We start from the raw sequence: 20,979 nt of genomic DNA, 5'->3' as shown, positions 1-20,979 counted from the left end.
CCCTCTCAAAAGCCTGGAGTAGGATGCTGACCTTGCGGAGATTACTGAAGTGTGATCAGTAATGGAGTTTTCCTTTGAGCAAAGCTCGGAAGCCTTATGGGCTCCCCTTCTTACCCACTGCCCAACTCAATGACCTGTGAGCCCGGCTCTATCACTCTTGCAATTGCTTCTGCATGAGTGGTGAGGGTCTCAATCTCAGCATTCGTCAGATAATACTCTTCTAGATATGTGATCTCCTCGAAGAGCTGCAGTCCTTCCTCATCATACAGCAACAGCGTTGGCATTCTTCTCTCCTGCCCTTTGCCCGGATTGAGCTTCTGATGGATTTCATCAACAAGAGAGATGTTTAACCCTCCTTGACGAATGTCCACAATGGACACATCGCGGTGGCCGTTTTGGAAGGCCATGATGAATGGAAAGAAGAGCCAAAGAATTGCAGATGACGAAGCATGAGAAGGTAGCACTGCCTTTATAATTTACGAGATCTCTTTGCGGATCTCGGTTGACATGAATATTGAATGTTGAAGGGAAAACCCTGCGCTTGGCAGGAACAGACGCCATCAGCCGGTGATCCATGTGCCTTAGAGAGCTCAAGCAAGTGGGTCGCCTCCGCGCCCTCCGCGTTGTTGTACGTAGCTTTTCATTGGCGCAGAGTTTTTGTGGGAAGGATGTGCTAGCGCCAAACCTTGGGGATAACCCGCACATCGGCATATGTAAAAGCAGGATGAAGGAGAAGGAGTAAGCTGAGGAGCAGTAAAGTTGCGTCAAGCAGACTGGAACTGAGGGGAAAAATATGATGAGTGATGCTTAGATGACGTTCCCGGAGATTTAGTGGCAGGTCTAAAGCTGCTGATTCTGCCGTAATCCAGTCGAGTCGAGTCGAGTGGAGTCGAGATGAGAACTTCTCCACACTTGAAAACATCTTTAGTAAGTACTTTAATGCTTGTTGTCATCATTCTCAACGTGCAGTCTGACCGAACACAACAGAGTATCCGTCTATGCCGATCTCACCGTGGAGCACAAGGTACCTTCCTTACCTGAATCAAATCTCCTCTTGTGCTTTTAGCCGCTTGCGATTAGTCAGAGTATCCAGGAGGCTTGGCGTTTGCTGCCTCTTAAAAGTACAGCTGCTTTACCTTACTCCTACTGAACGCCCTCGGTGGAAGGAAGTGTTCTTAAGCCGACCATGATTTAGCTTACGGTTCACTAATAGTATACATTACATGTAGTACACTTAGACCAGGTCAATTCGTAGAAACACCACATGCATGCAACGCTCGCTGGAGGGATATCGTCGTGCGAACATGGAAATGACAGATGTCCAGAACACCAAGATTTCAGTCCCACATCGTCTCAAACCATGACTCTCCTTAAGCCATCTGTTCCTGCAAGTACCATTCTCCCGGTGACCGCGCATCTTCCCTTTCCACTCTCCCACCCTCCTTCTCTACTCCCCTCCTTTCCCGCGTCCTTTTCCTCATCCCCTCCCACTTCTTCTTCATCGTATCCCTCGTCCCATCCTTCTTCTGTTTCTCTCCTGCCCTGCATAAATGCAATCTGCCTTTCATGGCTCCCATCCACCCACTTGAAGATACAGGTGTAACAAAATACAAATCCTGTTTGAGCGGAGGTAGGGGTCTGTATTGGGTGCAAGCAGATGGGGCAGAGAGAGCTCGTATGAGGCTTGGGGGCGGGTACGGTGTGGATTGGGAGCAAGGTCGTGGCGCATATCGGAGGGCTGTGCTTGGCTGGTATGTGAGAGACAATTGGTGGAGGCGTCGGCTGATGATTTTCAGAGGGTGGGGAGGAGAGTGAGACCGTATTCGCTGGTGCTGACGTTGGAGAAAGCGACCCCGAAACTTGTGTTGATGCTATTGTAATCCGAGAGATGCTTCTTGGAGGCAAGCCTGAGATGACTGGTGGTGGTAGGTCGAGGCCCTCAGTAGCTTTCTTATTAAGCTGACGTGCAAAGTCTGAGGCGTGCCACCACTCCAGAAACTTGAGAGCAAATATTGACGTTGGTAAAAGGATCTTGAGACTTGAGAGGAGACGAGGATAAATCACCGATGCGAAGGTAAGAGGATTGAATATACTAGATTGCTGGCCGGGGCGAGCGGCAGGATGAGACGGAGATGTTGCGGCAGGCTGAGCAGCCAAAGCTATGGCTCGGTGATCTGCTTCACTAAGACGACGAATGCGGGTGCCAATCAACCAGAGGAACGGCGAAGAGTACTTTGAGTTATCGAAAAGATAGGACAAATTGAAAGCCAGGAGGGAGAAATAATAAGCCGCATTTACACTGGGGTAGATATTCCGCAGAAACCATTTGTAGTAATGTAATATCCTCTGTCGAATGGTTGCATCATGAGGAAGAGCATCCCGGTTGTAAGATGGTCCTATTATTGCGGCCTGCGGTGTGTGGATATCGTAGCTTTCGTCGAGCTTGCGCTTTAGGTATGGCAGGCCAACCATGATTGCTAGATTGTTCCATATATCACGTTCGCGGAGCTGCAGCGTTTCTCTCAGTAGGCCCGGTGCACCAAGACGAGCACGCGGGGCTTCACCACCCTTGATTCGTAATACTCGTTCTCGTTTGAGGCCATAGAAGTTCTCCGTGAAGCCTCCACCATATGTTTTGAGGTAGTGTCGCTCAACAGCGAGCATGAGGAGCGCATATAGCTCATCAAAAGAATTGAGAACGCGGAGAAGATACCGTGGGTGTCGGTGCGTAGCTATGGCAAGCAGGTAGCGTAGAGATGGGGGAATGAGGCCGCATAATTGTTGTTCGGAGAGTAGTTCTGGAAGCCATTAGCAGAGGCTCTCGCGAACTTGGGTTTCAAACTCCAAGGCACCAAATAGAGAGGGTTTATGGTGGTCAAAGCCATTCTGGAGGCTTGACATGAACTCCATTATGACCTTCGCTAAAGCAAACCCTGCGTTAAGTTGAAAGGAAGCTCCAGCAGGTTGTTGTTGATTTGACAACTTTGGGCCGAGGTCCAACTCAGCCCTATCAGAAGAATATCCGAGAGGATCCCTAGGATCTGTGTTCTTCCTTAACTGCGCTCTAGCCTACTACTTTCGTTTACTCGCCGACAAAGGACCCCAAAGATCCAGCAAGATGGTTTCGACATCGACAGGCACAGGAGTAGCTAGCTCTGATGCGTCCAAGGCTCTAAGATTCGTTCCACTCGGCAAGCAGTACTCTCAGATCTACTGATGCTCGAGCTAAACCTGATAAGCTGTGCAGAAAATAACCCCGAGGTTATGTCCTCGCTCGTCCATAAATTGGGCCTCTCTACCGAGTTGTCATGGCACGATGTTTACTCTCTCGATGACCCGTCCTTGCTAGCCTTCGTTCCCCGTCCAGCTCATGCCCTTCTGCTGGTCTTTCCTGTATCTTCCGCGTACGAAAAAGCTCGCCACGAAGAAGATAAGTCTTTGCCAGATTACAGCGGTACCGGATCGAAGGAAGAGGTCCTTTGGTTCAAGCAGACGATCGGAAATGCTTGCGGCCTCATGGGATTGTTACATGCAGCCTGTAACGGAATGACCCGAGATCTTATTGGTGCGCTCTTCAGCCAGTAGTACCTCCATGAATCCCTGTCCAATACTTATATGTAGCACCCTCGACACCTCTCTCCCACCTCATCACCGACGCTCTGCCACTCGATCCCACATCTCGCTCCAAGCTTCTCGAAACATCTGACAGCCTTGCGGCTGCTCATGCCTCTGCAGCTGCCGAGGGTGATACAACAGCTCCAGCTGCTGACGAGCGGATTGATCTGCACTACGTCGCTTTTGTAAAATCAGCGGAGAACAATCTTTGGGAGCTGGATGGAAGGCGCAAGGGTCCACTGAACAGAGGAACGCTTAAGGACGGAGAGGATGTGCTCGGAGCGAAAGCCTTGGAACTAGGACCGAAGAGGTTTTTAAGGCGTGAAGAGGAGGCTGGTGGCGGAGAGCTGCGATTTTCTTTGTTGGCTCTGGGCCCAAGTCTTGAGTAAAATGTAGTTCGAGATCGTCGGTCCAAAGCAAGGGGTTAAAAGTCGGGAATGGAACCGTCCCAAAAGCGAAAACGTCGAAAATACCTCTCCAAGATGTTGGTGGACCTTTACCCATCGCGACTGCCGCTTCTTACAAATCCACGTACAACCATGGCTTTCTATCTCTTGCAGAAGGTGCGACGAATGTCTAAACCAAGCTCAGTGGAGCTGTCCTGCAGACTGCATACTTCTGTTACTCGCCGTCAAGCTGTACGATGAAGTCTTTACCAGGCCGTGGCCTAGGCGGCGATTCCGAAAAGAGTAACAGCTACACGCGTCAGGAGCAGCACATTCAACAGGTTCTAGCCGTGGTCTCGGCATCAATTAGTATGCTCTCGGGGCTCATATCATTCTACTGGTTTGCAACAATGAAGAGGAACTTCCGACATCAGTACGTTGCTGGGACAAGACCTCTGATTTGAAATTTCGAGTCGTTGATCATGCCTAGACTCATCATGCTGCTCATTGGAAGTGGAATGTTCAAGGCTGTTTGGTATTGGGTTCCTCCTATCACCATCCTCGCAGGGCTGGAGCCCATTTCTCATGGTTTCTGTCAAGGTGTCGGTTTCTTACTTGCTGTGGGCATTGAGGCATCAGGTCTGTTGCAATGAATCAAATTTCTGTCTCACTTGTTGACTTTATCGAACCAGATTCCGTTATCATCCTTATCGCAATCCATACGGCCCTCACGATCTTTGCATCGCGTAAGGCGAACTCCCAGACTGGCCTGTACGGCTATCGATGGGCAGCCTACACTTGCTGGGCGTTGTTCTCAACACTCATGGCGGCATTGGCGTTCATCAATCCAAGCAGTCCTTATATGTCTCAGGGTACCTTCTGCTATCTTCCGGCCCGCCCAATATGGTACCGACTAGCACTTAGCTGGATTCCTCGCTATCTTATTCTCTGCACGATTGTAGGCATATATCTAGCCGTATACCTGTACACCAAGTCCAAATTTGGGGACTTCGACGCCAAATTCAGCACCAACAGCGTAGCTTCCGAGGACACGACTCAGCACAGTCGGACAGACAGACAACCGTCCTGGCCATTGCCTGGCTTCGACGGCGCCGATGATCCTAACAGTGCAGAGTCGAGTACGGAAATAAGCTCTCCCATCTTGGGTTCCTTGATCGCTTCTCGAAAAGCAACAGAGGCCGAAGTCTCCCTTCCGAAGTCTTACGAGCCGGTCTCAGGCCCAAGACTTACTAACAGAACGCCAACCCTCCTGGAGGCACTCCGTGACAGGACTCTGATTTCTGACGCCAACAAATTTGTGGAATCTTCGGCGAATGCTGCCTTGCGTCAACGTCATAAAGCCATCAAAAGACAGCTACGGTACTTGTTTGTTTACCCGCTTGTCTATCTTGCAATGTGGATTCCGGCTTTTGTCAGCCATTGCTATCTCTGTTAGTATCTTTTCCGATCACCTTCGTCTGCTCGAATAGAAGTACTGACTGCAAAATCTTCCAGACACCGACCAGCATAATCCGCCATTCGTGTTGAACACCATCTCGATATGCTTCCTTTGTCTACAGTGTGCCGTTGACTGCTTCATCTTCAGCATACGAGAGACGCCGTGGAGACAAATTAAAAAGAACCCCAACCCGATTCAGAGGAAGACGCACTCAAGAGGGGGGAGTGACAATGGCTTGAGGCGAATGATCAGTGGGTTTCAGGAGCAGGCCACTGCAAAGGGGGACATCCAGACCTTGGAAGGCCAGACGGGGCAAGAATCTCGACGCGAGAGGAATTGGTGGGACAGAGACTCTATGTAAAATGCCATGCGCGCGGCAACCGGCAAACAGCTCTCAAGTCATATCGTTTCGAAAAGCAAATCCGCAGGGATTGGCGCGTTTTACGAAACTGAAAATACTGGGATCATCAGGATGTCAAAATCATTCCTCAGGCCTCCAATCCCAATATCTACTATTCACTCATTGCAACAAGTCCTTAGTGATATCCATCCAAACTCCCATAGCCATCCGCCTTGTCACTATTCCAAATTTTTGTAAACAGCACTCTCAATATTGGCCCAAAGTCCAATAACATCGGCATCTGTCTCCAACAACATTAGCATGCATCCCCTATCTCGATCCTTCCCCCTTCTTTTCCCCCTAAACACCAATTTTCAACGTGGGAAACCTTACCACAAAAAGGTAGAATCTGCGTTGCAATGATCCCCGCAACACCATTCTCTCTATCGCACCACCAAAACAAATTCGGCAGTCCTGCATCATCATCAGCATCCCTCCTCACCAACGACCATCCTATAAATCAACACACCAGCCCACCACGCCGTATTCTTCCCTCTCCCCGTAGCCGCCTCGTGAATCGTCAGCATAAACGTCAAACCCCACCCCTGCGGCTGCTCCTCGGGCTGAGGATAGAAATCCGGTATATCGTTCGTATACGTCGGTTTCGCCGTCCGGATCCCCTTTCGGCCAAAATCCGGGAACGCCGGGATCTGGTTCGTGAACATCTCCTCCACGCTCTCCTCCGCCAAGATCCGATTCCCCGTCGCGGGGGAAGTCCCACCGTTGAGCAAGGCGGCGAGGATCTGCGCGTAGTCCGTGGGCCGGCCGAAGCAGCCCGCGCCGGCGGAGTTGTAGATGCCGGGGACTTCGGCCGGGGTGGCGATCAGGGGTCGGCGGTAGAGGTGGTCTCGGGCCCGTACGTGGCCGGGGGTCTTTTGGTGCATGTGGGCCAGGGTGGCTTTCATCTGCGGGGTGGGGAACATGGTGATGTGGTGGAGGTCGAGCGGGGCGAAGATGTGGGTTTGGAAGTATTCGTTCAGGGACATGGATGTTGCGCGCTCGATGAGTGTGCCTGCCCAGTCTATGCCGACCTGACGGGGGGTGGGGTTAGTTGGATGAGGTGAATGGGAAGAGTGGTGGAAGAGGGGAGGGATACTCCGTATGCCCAGTCGGTGCCTGGAAGAGGATTCAGCTATGCAGGCTGCTGAAGTGCAGCAAGTTAGGGGGAAGGAGTGGAGTGGCTACCTGGCTCAAAGGTCAGGGGTTGACCTAGGACGCCACTCGGATGGCAGTCGAATTCGTCAATGCCAGCTGGTTGGCCATAGAGCCGGACAGTGTCGTTGAAGAAGGTGTACCTAGAATTCCAATTAGACAGCAATACCTATGGCGTTCCTGCCTGCCATCGCTGCGTCATACTCAAAGCCAGCTATTGATCCTGTCAGCCAAAGATCAAATACATTGCAAAGGTAATTCAAGGCCATACCAGTATGGTTCAACAACATCCTTAGCGTGATCCGATTCTTCTTCGCCACCGTCTCCGCCTTGCAATTCTCATCGATGCCCTTCAAAATCCGAATAGTCTTGAGCTCCGGACAATATCGCTCCACCAAATCAGCATCATCAAGCGCCAGCCTCCCCTGCTCGACTAATTGCATCGCTGCGATGCCGCCAATCATTTTCGTGCACGATGCGATCCAGAAAACGTCGTCGAGGCTCATGGGCTCATTGGTGTCGATGCCCTTTTTCCCACTGGCGTGCGAAAAGACGGTTTTCCCATCTCTATCGACGACTACCGCGACGCATCCAGGGATTTTGTGAGGGTCGGCGGTGACGTCGTCCATGCTGGTCCGGATGCCATGCTTGGCTGAGTCTGATAGCGTTCTTGTCATGTTGGTGTGAATGCTTCTTGTTCGAATTGCTCATGCAATGAAAGGAATACTGGACATTTGAGAAGGTAAGGTCAATGGAAAGCTCTCGCCCCGCCGTGTGACCGGTCTGGACCTGCAGAGCTCAGCGCAGATCTTTGCGGGGTAGCATCCTTTGAAGGTAGCATTGTGTGGGGTAAAATAGACACAGGAGCCATCATGACGAATACTCATTTTGAAAGAATCTCAAGGAAATTGGTATGCATCGCTTGAATGAATCGCGTCACTCGGGCTTGAGGAATGGCTTCAGGAGGGCACATTTGCAAATCCGAACGAAAACGGTCGGACACCAGGATGCGAGAACAATGTTTCGGTGTTGTTAAGATATTTGCATCACGCAGACAGGCCGGCACGCACGGTGTGCAAAGGAAAACTGGCGCAAGAGTCATGTGATAATTGCTTAACAACGTACTTGATTCGTGAGACTTTCGCTGGGCTCAGCACGGAAGCAGCCAAAGCGAAATGGAATTAGCTTAATATACTTCGCAGTGATACATGCCACACGTAACTACTGATCAACATCCCGCCAATGCTCATGAGAAAAGCCATGAGCACATTGACCGCGTTGTTGTCAAGAAGCCCAAGACCACTCTCGATTCGGCGACTTGGCTCGTCGCTCTTCTTGTTCGCTGGCGTCCGTGAACCCGACACGAGCACCTGTTTCTTGTCAAACAGTCATCCAATACTAAGATAAAGAGACTTACTTTCTTCCCGCCAGAGCCTTCAATCACCTTGCCCGTCCTTCCATCAACCACACTAGCCTGGAACCAACCCCCGAGAGCACTGTCCAGAACACTTCCAAGGCCCCCCCATATTGTGACGGCAATGACCCAAAAGATCTTCTCTTGCCATCCCCATCCATCTCCACCCTCGAATCCAGGTTTATTGCCCAAGAACTTTCCTCGGATCGTAGTATCAGCAGAGCAGAAAGGTATAAGGATCACGGACGTCAAAGCAATTATGAAGGCACCGACAAAACCTGCTAGTGTCCCCGCGAGCGTGACACCACCATTGGTGCCTGGTGGTACCTGGCGAAAGTTCCAAGATGTGAGGAGTCTGGGCTTGCTTTTCGAGAGGATGCCCAATTCCGAGGAGAATGTATCTGCTGCGACGGCAGCATAGTTACTTTTTCAGCTCCCGTCAGAACTGTGGAAGATAACTCAGGAGTGTTCGAGGCCTTACCTCACTATCCCAACCACCAGCAAATCGCTACCGTAAGCCCAGCACTCGCCGCCAGATGCATCGTGTTTCCCCCTTGTGTTCAGCTGCCGATAGTGAAGCAGAATCAAAATAGATGCCACTACCGAGTTCGCCAGAACCTGAATATGAGTTCGCGCTCCTTCTCCTCCCGAAGCCCCTGTTGACGATAGGGTCAACCGGGCTTTCACGTCATATTTGACCTATAAAACCGTAAGCCTCCTCGACTCCACAGATCACATACCGCAACCTTATACCTTGGTGGCAGCAGTACCAGCTAGGAAGAACACAACGAGCAGCGCGAAAAAGATGCTCCAAGGATGTATGGCATGGACAACTGCTGTCAACGCTGCAACAACGATGCCGAAGGGTGTCAGAGATTTCCTAGAATACGCGCGGTAAACCAGGCCCAGAGTCGCAGGGGCCGCGATGTAGGGACTAAATGACTTCGGAGTCAGAACGTCTCTTTTGAGATCAGATTTGAGTAACGAAAGGGTACGATTGCGACAAGTTTCGTAATCCAAAGTGCAGTAAGAATTGGGATGACATGGTCGGAGAGAATGACTCACTGCATGACCCTCAGAGAGGCTGGGAGGTTCCCGTCGTCAATCGTAATAATGGGCGAGGAGAGCTGACTTCAATTTAACATGGCGAGCTCGGCCTAAGGTTTGACCTTATCGATAAGAGCTTCGTATCACGTGATCGATTCCTTTACCGACTTCACCTCATCAGAGTATGGAAGTGACCTTTCGTTTCATTTCTGAAAGTCATATATCGACTTTGACTGTTACTATGCAGCTGCCGATCCGTAATGCGATTGCGGCCAAAGAGCAGCTAGCACGTTCGCTCGCAACTCCCATGACACGCAAAACCTCGGCCTGGGTGTCATATTCAAACGCCCAAAACGACCTTCATCCTCTCATAAACAAAGAAACTCACAGCGACCATCGGCACAACCTTGACATATCCAATCGTCAGTCCCACCCAGAAGCCCTTGAACCCCGCTTCTTTCCATACTTTTACTCCAGTCTCCGCCATGCCCAATCGATGTCCATCCCCTACTGCTCCTCCAACCTGCATCCTCCTTCTAACCACTTCAAGTGGATATGAAGCGGTTTGCGAAACCAACCCAGCGAACCCACCAGCAAGAAGTTCTGCCCAATATTTCAAGACAAGCGGAGCGGTCGCATCTCTGAATGCTGGGGGTGACGTTGTGGTGTAGGGGGCAAGGGCTGGGAGGCGCAACCAGTCCGTAGCAGTATCGTGGGTCAGAAACGACATGCCAGCGTAAGGAAGCATCCCTGCCAGCGTTGGCGTGAAGCCTCGATAGAAATTTATTACGCCGCTGCTGGGAGTCGAGTCGGCAACTGCGGCGACGGACACGGGCGCAGTGGATATTGATGACCGTGCAACGATGGGTGGATGTTCGTTGTAAATATGACGACATATGCTAGAGAGAGAGGAACGGGAATCTTTCCTTGTTTCAAAGGCCAGGCGGACACGGATGACTTCCAGTGGATAGGTAAACAAGACCGAGGTGACGCCGGCAAGGGAGCCTGAAAGAAGCCGACGTATGGGCGTCTCTTGCGCTGGCGAGGTTATCACGAGAGATCGTATCTGCTCGTAAGCGAGGAATTTGATCGCGGCATAGGGAAAGATGCGGAGGAGGGTTGCCGAGTGGCCTCGGAAAAGACCGCGTAGACCATCCTGACGATTGATGTCGCGCAAGGCAGTCACGACGCCGAACCAAGAGCCGGTGTATTTAGCAAATTGAGGGTTGGAAGCCTGGAAGAGGATCTTGACACGATCGAGGGGTCCAACGACTGTTTTGGCCTGCGAGGAAGATTAACATGGGCCTATCTTGCAATCACTGTGTGTGCATACAGCACACCCTGCTAACCCTCCAGCCAAACCTGTCCTCAGCACATAGTCTAAATTCTGTTTGCTCCTGTGTCTCTGATTCCCAACCCCTTTTGATGCTATCGTTCCCTCATCCCGAGACTGATTTGGGGCTCCACGTTGCAGGTTGTGTTCCCCCATCTCCGGCGATCGTAGCTGTGTGGCGCCATGAGCGCGGCTCATACCCACCGGAGATTTACAGTGAGTGCGAGCATCCAAGCACCCTCTGACAGCTATATCTTAGAAAAGCTAGGATGAATTGAGAAGCACGTTGACTATTTGCGAAAGTGAAGTGCGGGCGTTATTCCTCTCGGCAGGGCAGGACAATTATGTAGGTTGATGTTTCCGAAGTTCAACCGGAGTGGCAAAACAAGATGCTACAACTAAACCCCTCATTCTCACGAGACTTTGAACAATGAAAACCCTTTCTCCTATATGAAATACCGTTTCAACTGCCATCGCTAACACGTTGAATTACCAAGAAGATCTGAAACTACACGCGCAGTCCTAGGCCTTTGCTTTAATCGTCAAGCTTATTGCAAAGTGATTGAACGATTGCATTTATACCTGCCTAGCGGCAACACTATATCGAAACCACATATCCTTGCATTATCCCAGTATCGACATTAACCATTGTTTATTGTGTGTCGTAATCTCCAGCCGTTCCTATTGCGTCTTTACCGCGCTGACGGAGTCTTTTAGGCGTAGCATACCTCACAAGTAGGATCGGGCTGTGCTCAGACCTCGAAAGAATCTGTTAACGGCACTGATCACACATGTCACTACGTAGATTTCGGAGTCAGCATTGCTTACTCGAGGCTGAAACTGAAGTTGCAAGACCGGTCCCGGAAGTAGAAAGGTCCTCTTGCTCCCGAAGCATGGCCTATGACTCGATTCCAATACCAAACAGGAAAGATGATCTTAGAAATGTACGTACTCCAAGTCGGTCCACACGACCTGATGGCTCGGTAAATAGTCATCGTCTCTGAAAAGCTCTGCATCCAAGTTCTCCCGGCACATGCCTTCACAAACTTTCTCTGCCTCCATCTTGTGTTTCCATACCGGACCTTGACTACCCATCTGGCCAAGACCTCTCTTCTGATCGTTGAAATAGATGTAGTCGTCACCCTGGTTGCTCCACGCCTGGTAACAAAATTTGTCGTCGTGTTCTTCTCCATGCCAAGTCCTGCATTTCTCATCCATGGTGTAGCCAGCAAGCACGTGCTGCCCGCGAGCTGGAGGGACACAACCAAAGTCATAACCCACATAATCTTGAGGACAGGTCGAATTCAAAATGAAGGTAGTGTCGAGGTGAGTGTTGTAGTATTCAAATTGATAGTAGTGGGTCAGGCCAATGTATTCTTCTATCCTTGGAGGGTATTCGCAGTAGCAGAAGGTCGCGGTGAGGTAGTCGCCGCTTATGAAGATTTAAGAGTCAGCACTGTGTGTCCATGCCGATTAATCCAGCCATGAGATGTTAGAAAAACGTACGTCAATTCTACGTCCGCTGGTCCCGTGAAACCTTTAACCTTTCCCCTCGCGACTTGCTCCGGAGTAGCAAGGGCATAGATGGCCGGGGAGAAGAGCATCAGCCCCACGAGGAGTCTCTGGAGGTAAGGCATGGTGATCTGAGACATGAAAAATGGGAAGGATAGGTTGGGGAGGTAGTTATATACAACGACTGCAACGATGCTATCGAAGCAGCGAGTTGTCAAAGAACTTTTCTTCATCATGTGCTCTGGCCAAGCATCTGCTGGGAGGATTCTGAGAAGCTTTGCGCTTATTTCCTGGGAAACCTGCTCAAGGTGGAATGAGAAGCTCATTCGGTCTTCTACCCCTTTGAAAACAATCTTGCTCACGTTGTCGCGGAAGCCCACTTATTCGACGCCAATGTAAAAGGGAGCGAGGCCAGGATTGCCCGTCCAGATGTTACTGCATCGCGACCTGGTAATCAGCTCACCAACTTCAAGGATGGTCCAGGGTGAAATGTTGACTCTCTAGGAGTCTATCAGCAGAGACTTCATGTGGACATGCTGTCCTAGCAGCGATAAAAATTTCTTTCTTGATGGGGCTCTCGGATAATGCGGTGTGTTCTAGAAAGTACGGGGTCATTGCTTGGGCATACCAATGAAGTGCCGAGGACTTTTTTAGCCAAAATTTAAGGTGAGATATTTGGTTCGATAGAACCGCATCTGCTCTGTATTCGAGATGTGTATTTGTCATCGCTGCTTTGTACGTTTGACATGGTCTTTCGAAAAGGAAATCAAGTTCGCAAGACCAATTACAGAGCAGCGTGAGAATTCTGAAAGCACGGTGAGTTATTTTGATTGAAAATGACGTCCATTGCTACGGTTCGTCAGGAGATTCTGCTTTGGCAGGAGGGCATCTTGAATATCCTCAGAAGGGAATTGAGTATGTAAAAGTCGAAGCGTAGTGTCCAGAAGTCAAAGTGACCCTGGTATGGTTCCCAAAATGTAGAGATCTGACCTTCTGGTCAGAGACTTAGAGAGTCTTATTTAGAAGTGGATGCAAGACTATGTAAGATCAACCCACAAAGACATGCTCGCTCTATGACGTCGAAATTGAAGCAATCTTAATCGTGAGCGGCAACCTTTTCTGGGTATGATAGGTACATTTTACCTGACTTCGAAGGAATTCGTCCCAGCAGACTGCAATCTTCCCTGACCGCTTCCCTTTTGTAGGGAATGAACGATGTGATAAAACCTCCATATCGCTATCTCATCGACTGCCACGATTTTGATGACAGTCTCTTCTAACAGGTTGTGATATGTCCTCGGAGCTGGTAAATTACACGACATAGGTAGCTAAAACATGATGTAGCTGGTTGAAAGTTGCGGCTGTCCTCGGGCAGGACAAAATCGAGACCTTCGCTGCCTTGACGTGTGGCTCTTCACATCTATGCAAGACACTCTCGAAATTGTTTGAAGGTGGATTTGAGTAGCAAGTTGCCGACTGATTCACTCGGCATTTCTATAATAGCCCATATACTAGGCAAGCATCATATTGCAGGTTACTTTATGCATAGTTGCAGATTGTTTGCAGAATGGCAGAACAGATCTCCACGCCAACGCCAATCCTCTACCAGAACCCGACTAAGACTCTGACTCTACTTGACATCCCTACGTCCATCGCCCATGCCCAAGGCACCGTCGACCACCCATGCAACGATCAAATCTGCGCGTCGCCTCCTCTACAAACGCCATACCCATCCACAGAGCCCAAGACTGAAAAGGCGAAAGCCAATGTGCTTCGGACGAAAACCCCGTCTGATACTGATGTAGGGTTTCCAGACGCCTTGCTGCAGCAGGCACTCAGAGAGGTGGCCGAGCATTGGCCTTTAGAAGAAGATTGGTGTCTACCACGGAAGATAACATCTCTCGTATCTGAGAGGCAAAGCAGGAAACGCAAGGCCGATGATGCTATTGACCAAGTGTTTTCAACCCAAAAGAGAGACTCGGTCCACGCTTCCACTGCTGTGTTGCCGGCTTCGAAAATAGAAACCGAGATAGGACTTGACCCCTCTCCTTCGAGAACAGAGCCAGACTTCAAATTTCCAGACTCAGAAATCAGTGTTCGAAGCATCGAAGAGCCGTTGATCTTATCTTCAGAGTCCACACCAAAAGCCTACACCTGCTCTGACATACGGATCTTCACCAACAGGCTCGTCCGTAACCCATATCCGACCCTATTATCCCTGCAGTGTTCAGGAGTCAAATACAAGACACCCCCCAACGCAAATTTCCTGCTGTCTAAGATTGGCGAACCAACGGCCCATGCCTTCAGCATGGCAGCTCTGACACTGTACCCTAAATCTAGCGCCACCGCTGGGCCCGGGCAATTCGACTTCGTTCTGCTGGATCCCCCTTGGGAAAATCGCTCAGTGCGGAGATCAGCTAGGTACGATACCATGCATGACTCGGATCCAATGGTTGTGCTTCAGGCGATGTTGGGCCAGCATATAGCTCCTGGCGCGCTGGTGGGGTGCTGGATAACTAACAAGGCAAGTGTCCGAGATACTGCATTAGATGCCTTCCAGACTTGGGACGTGCAGCTCATCGAAGAGTGGGCGTGGTTGAAGACAACGGTGGGTGGACTTCCAATAACTCAGATTGATGGGCTCTGGCGGAAGCCCTACGAAGTACTGCTGCTTGGCAGGAAGGGTAGCGATGAGGCTCAGAGTTCTGATAGTGACGTTCGAAGGAGAGTCGTTGTGGCAGTCCCGGACTTGCACTCCAGAAAACCGCATCTCAAAACTTTGATAGAGCCATTCATACCAGCATCTTATCGTGCTTTGGAGGTCTTCGCTAGGAACTTGACAGCGGAATGGTGGTCATGGGGCGATGAGGTTCTCAAATACAATTGGGATGGTCACTGGTATACGCACAAAGGAAGCACCCAGATTTATGATTGATTTGCAGCTTTTGACTTGCCAGCAGAAACCAGGGTCTTACGCACACCCCATTCGCAATCGTCGGCGCCTGCCCCTGTAATTATCCTGGCGTTTTGCGCGGGTAAGCCTTCCAGGCGATCGACACGAGTTCGCGAAGCAACTTCACTGAAATGTCCTCGAATTGTACCTTGCTCAACAATGCGGTCATTGAGGAAACCAGACATTGTGTCCTGCCCGCAAGTTTCAATCCTCACTAGAGGCGCCCGTTACGCTTGATTCTAGGTTGGTAAAATCAAGTCAACCGGATTTCAAGCTCTGGAAGATCTGATGATCCCCTGGTGAGTACAGAGAACGGCGATGAAATCCTCTAAATTGATTGAAAGTTGATGGTTGACATTTTCAATCAATTTGAGATTGCAGTAGATGACAAGTCAGAGTAAGAAAGCTCTTCACGCATTGAGCTTTGACCAATCTCCTGATCTGCTGACAACCCGTCTTGAGCCTTAGAGATCCTGTCCTCTTTTCTGTCATGTCTTCGAACCATCTTTCCCCACAGATCCTCTAGATCCAGCTCTTCTCGCTTTTCTTCAGTGAGCATCTGAACGACCAGCTTAGCACCCTCAACCTCACTGCCAAACCCCACATATCCATGCTGCTCTGTGAACTCCTCCGTGGAAGCTCTCCCATCCTCGATGGTGCCAACATTGACACATATCCAACCAGTCCGTAGCCCGTCGTCCGTAGTAGAGGTTTCTGATGATCCAACACTGCTTAAAAGTCTGGCTCGGCGTACTTTTCTTCTCATCTTGAGCTTCAGTTCTCCCCTGCCCATTAGACCGTCCGCGTGCGGAGTAAGTTTGTAGGTTATCTTCAGCCATCTGCAAAATCTGTCTGCCGAGACGTGTAGATGTTTTTCGCTGCGAGCAGTGCCCAGAACCATAATCAAGTTTGCGCCTAACGCAGGCGGTGGATCGATCTTACGCAGATCAAAGATTGTGAGATCATCAAGGCCTAGATCAATGGAAACATGTTCGAGCACTGGCTTGAGAAGTGGTGGAGGATCAGACGGTAGCTCGGGCATTCGTTGACGCTCTAGCAGCGGATTTGAAGCTCGTTGAGGTTTCTCAACTTGAAGGTACCATGGCGTCGCTGACGTCGGGTTTTCGGGTATCTCGTTTGACTCAGCGTATTGCTCCGCCTCAAGGCTCGTCTCTGCGCCTGGGGGCAACTGCTCTTGTCGTTGCTGCTGGACAAGATCTGACGTCCGTACTGGAGAAGTAGAAAAGTATTGCTTCGTAGTGTTGTCTACGGGCTTGATCCTAGTCTTTGTCGCTCGCGTAGCTGGTCGAACAGAGAGACCGGCGTGGGAAGCGACGGCATTTAGGAGAGCAACGCGACAATTGCTACACCTTAGAAGTGACGGAACTGCTTTTCGGATAACCATCACGGACTCCCTCGTCCTTGTAGGGTCGTTTGTCAGCCAGCGCAACCGGATGTTAACATTGCATTTCGAAGTTTCGAAGTTCTATTTTGGAACGATTTTGATAGGGCTGACGAATCCCTGTATGACGCACTGGCCAGACCTGAGATCTCTCTCTCCACACCACGTACTTCCAAAAAGTTCACTACTCCAGCTCTGTGGGTTCTAACCGCATTTTCGAAGGAATAAAATACTGTATCTACATTCTAGGACCTTTGTGTGTCAAGACAGTCCGGCTTCACCATGTCTATGGACATCGATGCGCCAGTGGCGCTGCCTTCCAGACCTTTGATCCCACAAGACAGCGCAACGTAGTGATTTTCTGCTCCACCGGAAGAAAAATATGCTGACAGTCTTCTAGCATCCTCTGCTGCAACTGTGGTGCACCCATAGATGGCACTTCGGCCGCAGGAGCACTCTGCTACGATTGTGTCAAGCTCACCGTTGACATCTCCGAAGGCATACAAAGAGAGGCAACCCTACATATCTGCAGAGAGTGAGTGTCGTCCTAGGTTGCGTATATACATAAAGAAGTTCTGACTCTGTCGGCTATTTTAGTTGTGAGCGATGGCTGCAACCACCTGCACATTGGATCACTGCTTCACCTGAATCAAGGGAATTGCTAGCATTATGTCTTCGGAAATTGAGAGGCCTTTCGAAGGTCAGGATCATCGATGCCAGCTTTATCTGGACGGAGCCCCATTCGAGGCGAATCAAAGTGAAAATCACTATTCAGCAGGAAGCGTTTCAAGGGACCATTCTCCAGCAAACCTTCGAGGTCGAATACGTCGTTGCGTACCACCAGTGTCCAGATTGTGCAAAGAGCTTTACAGCCAACACATGGCGAGCCGTCGTACAAGTGCGCCAAAAGGTCCCTCACAAACGAACTTTCCTCTACCTCGAACAGCTCATCCTGAAACATTCCGCTCATAAAGAAACAATCAACATGTAAGCTCAACCGCCTCGGTCTAAATTGCTTCAAGGTTCATGGCTGATGTGTCTACAGTAAGGAAGTCAAGGACGGTCTAGACTTCTTCTACGCCCAAAGAAATCATGCCGAGAAATTTGTTGACTTCTTGACATCTGTTGCCCCTGTTAGATCCAAGAAGTCTCAAGAGCTTATCTCCGTAGATATCCATACCTCTACGAAATCCTACAAATTTTCATTTTCTGTCGAGCTCGTCCCGATATGTAAGGATGATCTGGTAGCTTTACCCATCAAGCTCGCCAAACAAATCGGAAACATTGCTCCCCTAACCATCTGCTACCGTGTTGGCACATCTGTCAATCTTCTAGATCCAAACACTCTCCAGACAGCCGACGTCTCTACACCCATCTATTGGCGATCTCCATTTACCTCTTTGGCAGATGTTCAAGAACTCGTCGAGTTTGTCGTGATGGATATTGAACCTATTGGTCCTCAGAAGGGCCGCTTTCTTCTTGCCGAAGCCACCGTAGCACGGTCATCAGATCTCGGCAGCAATGACGTTACATACTTCACCCGCACACATCTTGGCGCAGTCCTCCACCCGGGCGACTCGGTCATGGGCTACCACCTTAGCGGTACAAATTTTAACAACCCCAATTTCGAAGCGTTAGAGCAGAGCAATGCCTACTCATCCAGCATACCTGATGTCATACTAGTCAAGAAATCCTACGCCCGCAAGAAGAAGAACAAGTCACGCAACTGGCGACTAAAGCGCATGAACAAAGATGAGGGCGAGATGTTACCGAAGAAGCAGGATCAAGATAGGATTGAACGAGACTTCGAAATGTTTCTGCGAGATGTGGAGGAGGATACCGACTTGCGGAGTACACTTGCACTGTACAAAGCTCAGCAGGAGAAGAAGGAGAAGGACCGCATGGAGGGATTGGAGACGGCGAGCGTTGTTGAGACGGAAGAAACAGAAGACGGGGAAGAAGTGCCGAAGATCGATATGGAGGAGCTGCTTGACGATTTCAACGAGCTGGACGTTCACGATGAGGTTTGAGGTTTACATTTATAGAAGCAAGCCAGCAGCCTGGCCTTTGCGGAGTAGCCGAGCCTGTAGCATGCAGAGCTATGAGAGCCATTACCACTCAACAATCAATGCGCATCTTCTACCCTTCCGCTTTTCTTGTCCTCCAGGATCAGCAATGCAATCGTCCTCTGACCCCACCCGCAACCTCACAGCCGCCTTCCTCTTCCTCCGCACTGCCTCCACCGCCGTTACCAATCTCACCACCCAAACCGAATCCACAAAAGCCTACATCCAGTACAACTCACAGAACGGATATTACAGCGAGCACATGGGTCATGAAGCCCAGCTCGAAACGGAACTGCAAGATCTCAGGATGTGGGAAGCCAGGCTTGCGGAAGCGGGGGTGGGGTTTGTCAACTGGGCTGCGAAGGTGAGGACGGGGAGGTGGCTGCCGGGGGAGGTATTGGGGATGATTGGTGAGAGTTTGCGAGAGAATGACTTGGTACTGTCGGAGATTTGGTAGGATGTCAGATGTCGCTCGCGCTCAGGGAGCTCGAAGGATACGAAAAAAGCCAAAGCTTCTGCATCGTCCGTCTCAAAATATCCTACTCAAGACCCTCCTAGTCTCATCCGACTGCTCCACCCCCTTCTCCTCTCTCCCTTTAACCTCATTCTGCCTGAATCTCCTCTCAAACCCACTCGTCTTCTCCCTTTCCTTCGCTAACCCCGTCTCCTTCCCACCCCCCTCCCTCTTCGCCCTCCTCTCCCTCTTCATCCTCCTCGTATCCTCCACCCTCCCCCTTTCCAAATTCCTCAAAAACTCCGCCCTCTCCCTCCCCTCCCTCCCCACCCCAACTCGAACCCTCTCCTCCCTCTCCCTCTCCTCCCCTCTCACCCCCGCCATCAAATCCCCCCATCCAAACCCCTTCAGATACTTCGCGTTCCACACATCATCCCGATACCAGCCCCCCTTCTTCCCGCCCACAATCTGCCCGTTGATCGCCTCGACGCAGACCTTGGCGTCCCGTTTCCGGGAGAACTCGACCCAGCCGTCGACGTAGCTGTGTTTTTTGTTGCCGCCGGCTTTGCGGCGCGAGAGGTAGTTGGAGGGGGCTTCGGGGGTGAGGAAGAGGCGGGTTATGGTGCCGTGGGCTGAGAGGAGGGTGCGGACGGTGGAGGGTCGCATGAAGGGGGGGATGCGGGAGAGGTAGATGACGCCTGCTTTGTGGGCGCGTTTGTTTGCGGCTGCAACGGCTGAGGTTGTGAGGGGTTTCCGCTTTTCGGCGAACTCGGTAGGAGGGTCCGTGGAGATTGGTTCTGTAGGCTTTGTAGTTGATGCGGCGGAGGATCGTGACGGCTTTTTGGGGAATGCAGGGCTAGTGGTTGGGGCGGCATCGTCTTGAGTATCATTGTCGGTCTCCTCGTCGGAATCGGAGTGCTCGACGGTGAGCTTCTGCCTTTTGGAGTGATGGCTGGCTAATCCTGCTGTCCTGCTGTCTGCGGCAGCTTCAGAAGAACTGCTAACATTCTCGTCGTCCTCGCTCAGATTTGTGTCGAGAAACTCATTGTGCTTGCGAACCGCCATGTCTTTTTCAGACGGTGTTGAAAAACGCTTGTCGTCGAAGATGTAAAGAAGAAATGGGGTTAAAGCAAGCGAACGGAGTTTAGGGCTTCGGAAAGGAAGGCTTGGCGCTACACGCTATGAGGGTTGGTGACAAAAGTCTAGTCTCAGAAAGGCCCCACGCAGTGGGTCTGAGGAGGAAACCCTGCCAAGCCTCATTTTTTTGGTGGTTTGGCTGATATGAGATATTCACCCCTGGGTATATATTAGCATTAGTAAGTTTCGGGGTAGCTTTGCCCCGGAGCGAGCTACCCCGAAACTATTTCAAAGAAACTTAATAATCTATAACTTCGATATATTATTACTTAATAACCGAACCATCATATTTTATAAAAATTTATAAATATATTCTTAATATATATAATAATAATATATCAAATTTTCTAAATTTAAAGTTCGAAGTCTTTAAAGTTATTAAGCTTTTTAATTTTTTTTCTAAAAATCTTAAAATAATATAATAATTGAATAAATTAAAAAAATAATATTAATAAAACTTTATATATCTTTACTTATATCTATAAATTATTAAATAATAATTTAAAATTTAAAATTATTTAATAAATTAGTTAAGATAATAGCTTAGATAAATAAATTTTAAGTAAAAATATAATAAATCTTAATGTGTAAAATCTGGCCCAGAGAATTCTATAGTAATATTCTTAAATAGACTTATAAATATAACGAG

At 49.9% G+C, this 20,979-nt stretch overlaps 13 protein-coding genes across 13 annotated transcripts; 5 read left to right on the top strand and 8 right to left on the bottom strand.

The window, feature by feature from the left end:
* Positions 1-110: 110 nt before the first annotated feature.
* Positions 111-407, bottom strand: HO173_010821 (uncharacterized protein; the record flags this gene model as incomplete). The annotated part of the gene is made up of 1 exon (XM_037312706.1): positions 111-407. The coding sequence occupies one exon, from the start codon at positions 405-407 to the stop codon at positions 111-113; it is 297 nt and encodes a 98-aa protein (XP_037160346.1).
* A 946-nt stretch (positions 408-1,353) lies between these two features.
* HO173_010820 (uncharacterized protein) lies at positions 1,354-2,910 on the bottom strand (the record flags this gene model as incomplete). The annotated part of the gene is made up of 2 exons (XM_037312705.1): positions 1,354-2,798; positions 2,853-2,910. 2 exons carry the CDS (start codon positions 2,908-2,910, stop codon positions 1,354-1,356), a joined length of 1,503 nt encoding a protein of 500 aa, XP_037160345.1.
* Positions 2,911-3,264: 354 nt separating this feature from the next.
* On the top strand, positions 3,265-4,004 carry HO173_010819 (uncharacterized protein; the record flags this gene model as incomplete). The annotated part of the gene is made up of 2 exons (XM_037312704.1): positions 3,265-3,565; positions 3,622-4,004. The coding sequence occupies 2 exons, from the start codon at positions 3,265-3,267 to the stop codon at positions 4,002-4,004; spliced, it is 684 nt and encodes a 227-aa protein (XP_037160344.1).
* Positions 4,005-4,258: 254 nt separating this feature from the next.
* Positions 4,259-5,821, top strand: HO173_010818 (uncharacterized protein; the record flags this gene model as incomplete). The annotated part of the gene is made up of 4 exons (XM_037312703.1): positions 4,259-4,434; positions 4,492-4,640; positions 4,694-5,452; positions 5,517-5,821. The coding sequence occupies 4 exons, from the start codon at positions 4,259-4,261 to the stop codon at positions 5,819-5,821; spliced, it is 1,389 nt and encodes a 462-aa protein (XP_037160343.1).
* A 218-nt stretch (positions 5,822-6,039) lies between these two features.
* HO173_010817 (uncharacterized protein) lies at positions 6,040-7,689 on the bottom strand (the record flags this gene model as incomplete). The annotated part of the gene is made up of 7 exons (XM_037312702.1): positions 6,040-6,101; positions 6,194-6,274; positions 6,330-6,891; positions 6,957-6,976; positions 7,046-7,155; positions 7,217-7,226; positions 7,284-7,689. 7 exons carry the CDS (start codon positions 7,687-7,689, stop codon positions 6,040-6,042), a joined length of 1,251 nt encoding a protein of 416 aa, XP_037160342.1.
* A 504-nt stretch (positions 7,690-8,193) lies between these two features.
* HO173_010816 (uncharacterized protein) lies at positions 8,194-9,496 on the bottom strand (the record flags this gene model as incomplete). The annotated part of the gene is made up of 5 exons (XM_037312701.1): positions 8,194-8,382; positions 8,430-8,850; positions 8,908-9,125; positions 9,180-9,360; positions 9,492-9,496. The coding sequence occupies 5 exons, from the start codon at positions 9,494-9,496 to the stop codon at positions 8,194-8,196; spliced, it is 1,014 nt and encodes a 337-aa protein (XP_037160341.1).
* A 317-nt stretch (positions 9,497-9,813) lies between these two features.
* Positions 9,814-11,004, bottom strand: HO173_010815 (uncharacterized protein; the record flags this gene model as incomplete). Its single annotated transcript, XM_037312700.1, has 2 exons — positions 9,814-10,755; positions 10,807-11,004. 2 exons carry the CDS (start codon positions 11,002-11,004, stop codon positions 9,814-9,816), a joined length of 1,140 nt encoding a protein of 379 aa, XP_037160340.1.
* Positions 11,005-11,578: 574 nt separating this feature from the next.
* HO173_010814 (uncharacterized protein) lies at positions 11,579-12,443 on the bottom strand (the record flags this gene model as incomplete). Its single annotated transcript, XM_037312699.1, has 3 exons — positions 11,579-11,603; positions 11,759-12,238; positions 12,313-12,443. 3 exons carry the CDS (start codon positions 12,441-12,443, stop codon positions 11,579-11,581), a joined length of 636 nt encoding a protein of 211 aa, XP_037160339.1.
* A 1,442-nt stretch (positions 12,444-13,885) lies between these two features.
* HO173_010813 (uncharacterized protein) lies at positions 13,886-15,253 on the top strand (the record flags this gene model as incomplete). Its single annotated transcript, XM_037312698.1, has 1 exon — positions 13,886-15,253. One exon carries the CDS (start codon positions 13,886-13,888, stop codon positions 15,251-15,253), a length of 1,368 nt encoding a protein of 455 aa, XP_037160338.1.
* A 382-nt stretch (positions 15,254-15,635) lies between these two features.
* HO173_010812 (uncharacterized protein) lies at positions 15,636-16,676 on the bottom strand (the record flags this gene model as incomplete). The annotated part of the gene is made up of 1 exon (XM_037312697.1): positions 15,636-16,676. The coding sequence occupies one exon, from the start codon at positions 16,674-16,676 to the stop codon at positions 15,636-15,638; it is 1,041 nt and encodes a 346-aa protein (XP_037160337.1).
* Positions 16,677-16,955: 279 nt separating this feature from the next.
* HO173_010811 (uncharacterized protein) lies at positions 16,956-18,703 on the top strand (the record flags this gene model as incomplete). The annotated part of the gene is made up of 4 exons (XM_037312696.1): positions 16,956-17,023; positions 17,074-17,208; positions 17,271-17,660; positions 17,719-18,703. The coding sequence occupies 4 exons, from the start codon at positions 16,956-16,958 to the stop codon at positions 18,701-18,703; spliced, it is 1,578 nt and encodes a 525-aa protein (XP_037160336.1).
* A 145-nt stretch (positions 18,704-18,848) lies between these two features.
* Positions 18,849-19,196, top strand: HO173_010810 (uncharacterized protein; the record flags this gene model as incomplete). The annotated part of the gene is made up of 1 exon (XM_037312695.1): positions 18,849-19,196. The coding sequence occupies one exon, from the start codon at positions 18,849-18,851 to the stop codon at positions 19,194-19,196; it is 348 nt and encodes a 115-aa protein (XP_037160335.1).
* A 72-nt stretch (positions 19,197-19,268) lies between these two features.
* Positions 19,269-20,258, bottom strand: HO173_010809 (uncharacterized protein; the record flags this gene model as incomplete). Its single annotated transcript, XM_037312694.1, has 1 exon — positions 19,269-20,258. One exon carries the CDS (start codon positions 20,256-20,258, stop codon positions 19,269-19,271), a length of 990 nt encoding a protein of 329 aa, XP_037160334.1.
* Between the last annotated feature and the right edge of the window lie 721 nt (positions 20,259-20,979).

The sequence above is a fragment of the Letharia columbiana genome (assembly GCF_014066305.1).
Source record: "Letharia columbiana isolate WasteWater2 chromosome Unknown Sc0000053_s0, whole genome shotgun sequence".
Taxonomy (NCBI): Eukaryota; Fungi; Ascomycota; class Lecanoromycetes; order Lecanorales; family Parmeliaceae; genus Letharia; species Letharia columbiana.
This window is presented reverse-complemented; position numbering and strand designations above follow the sequence as displayed.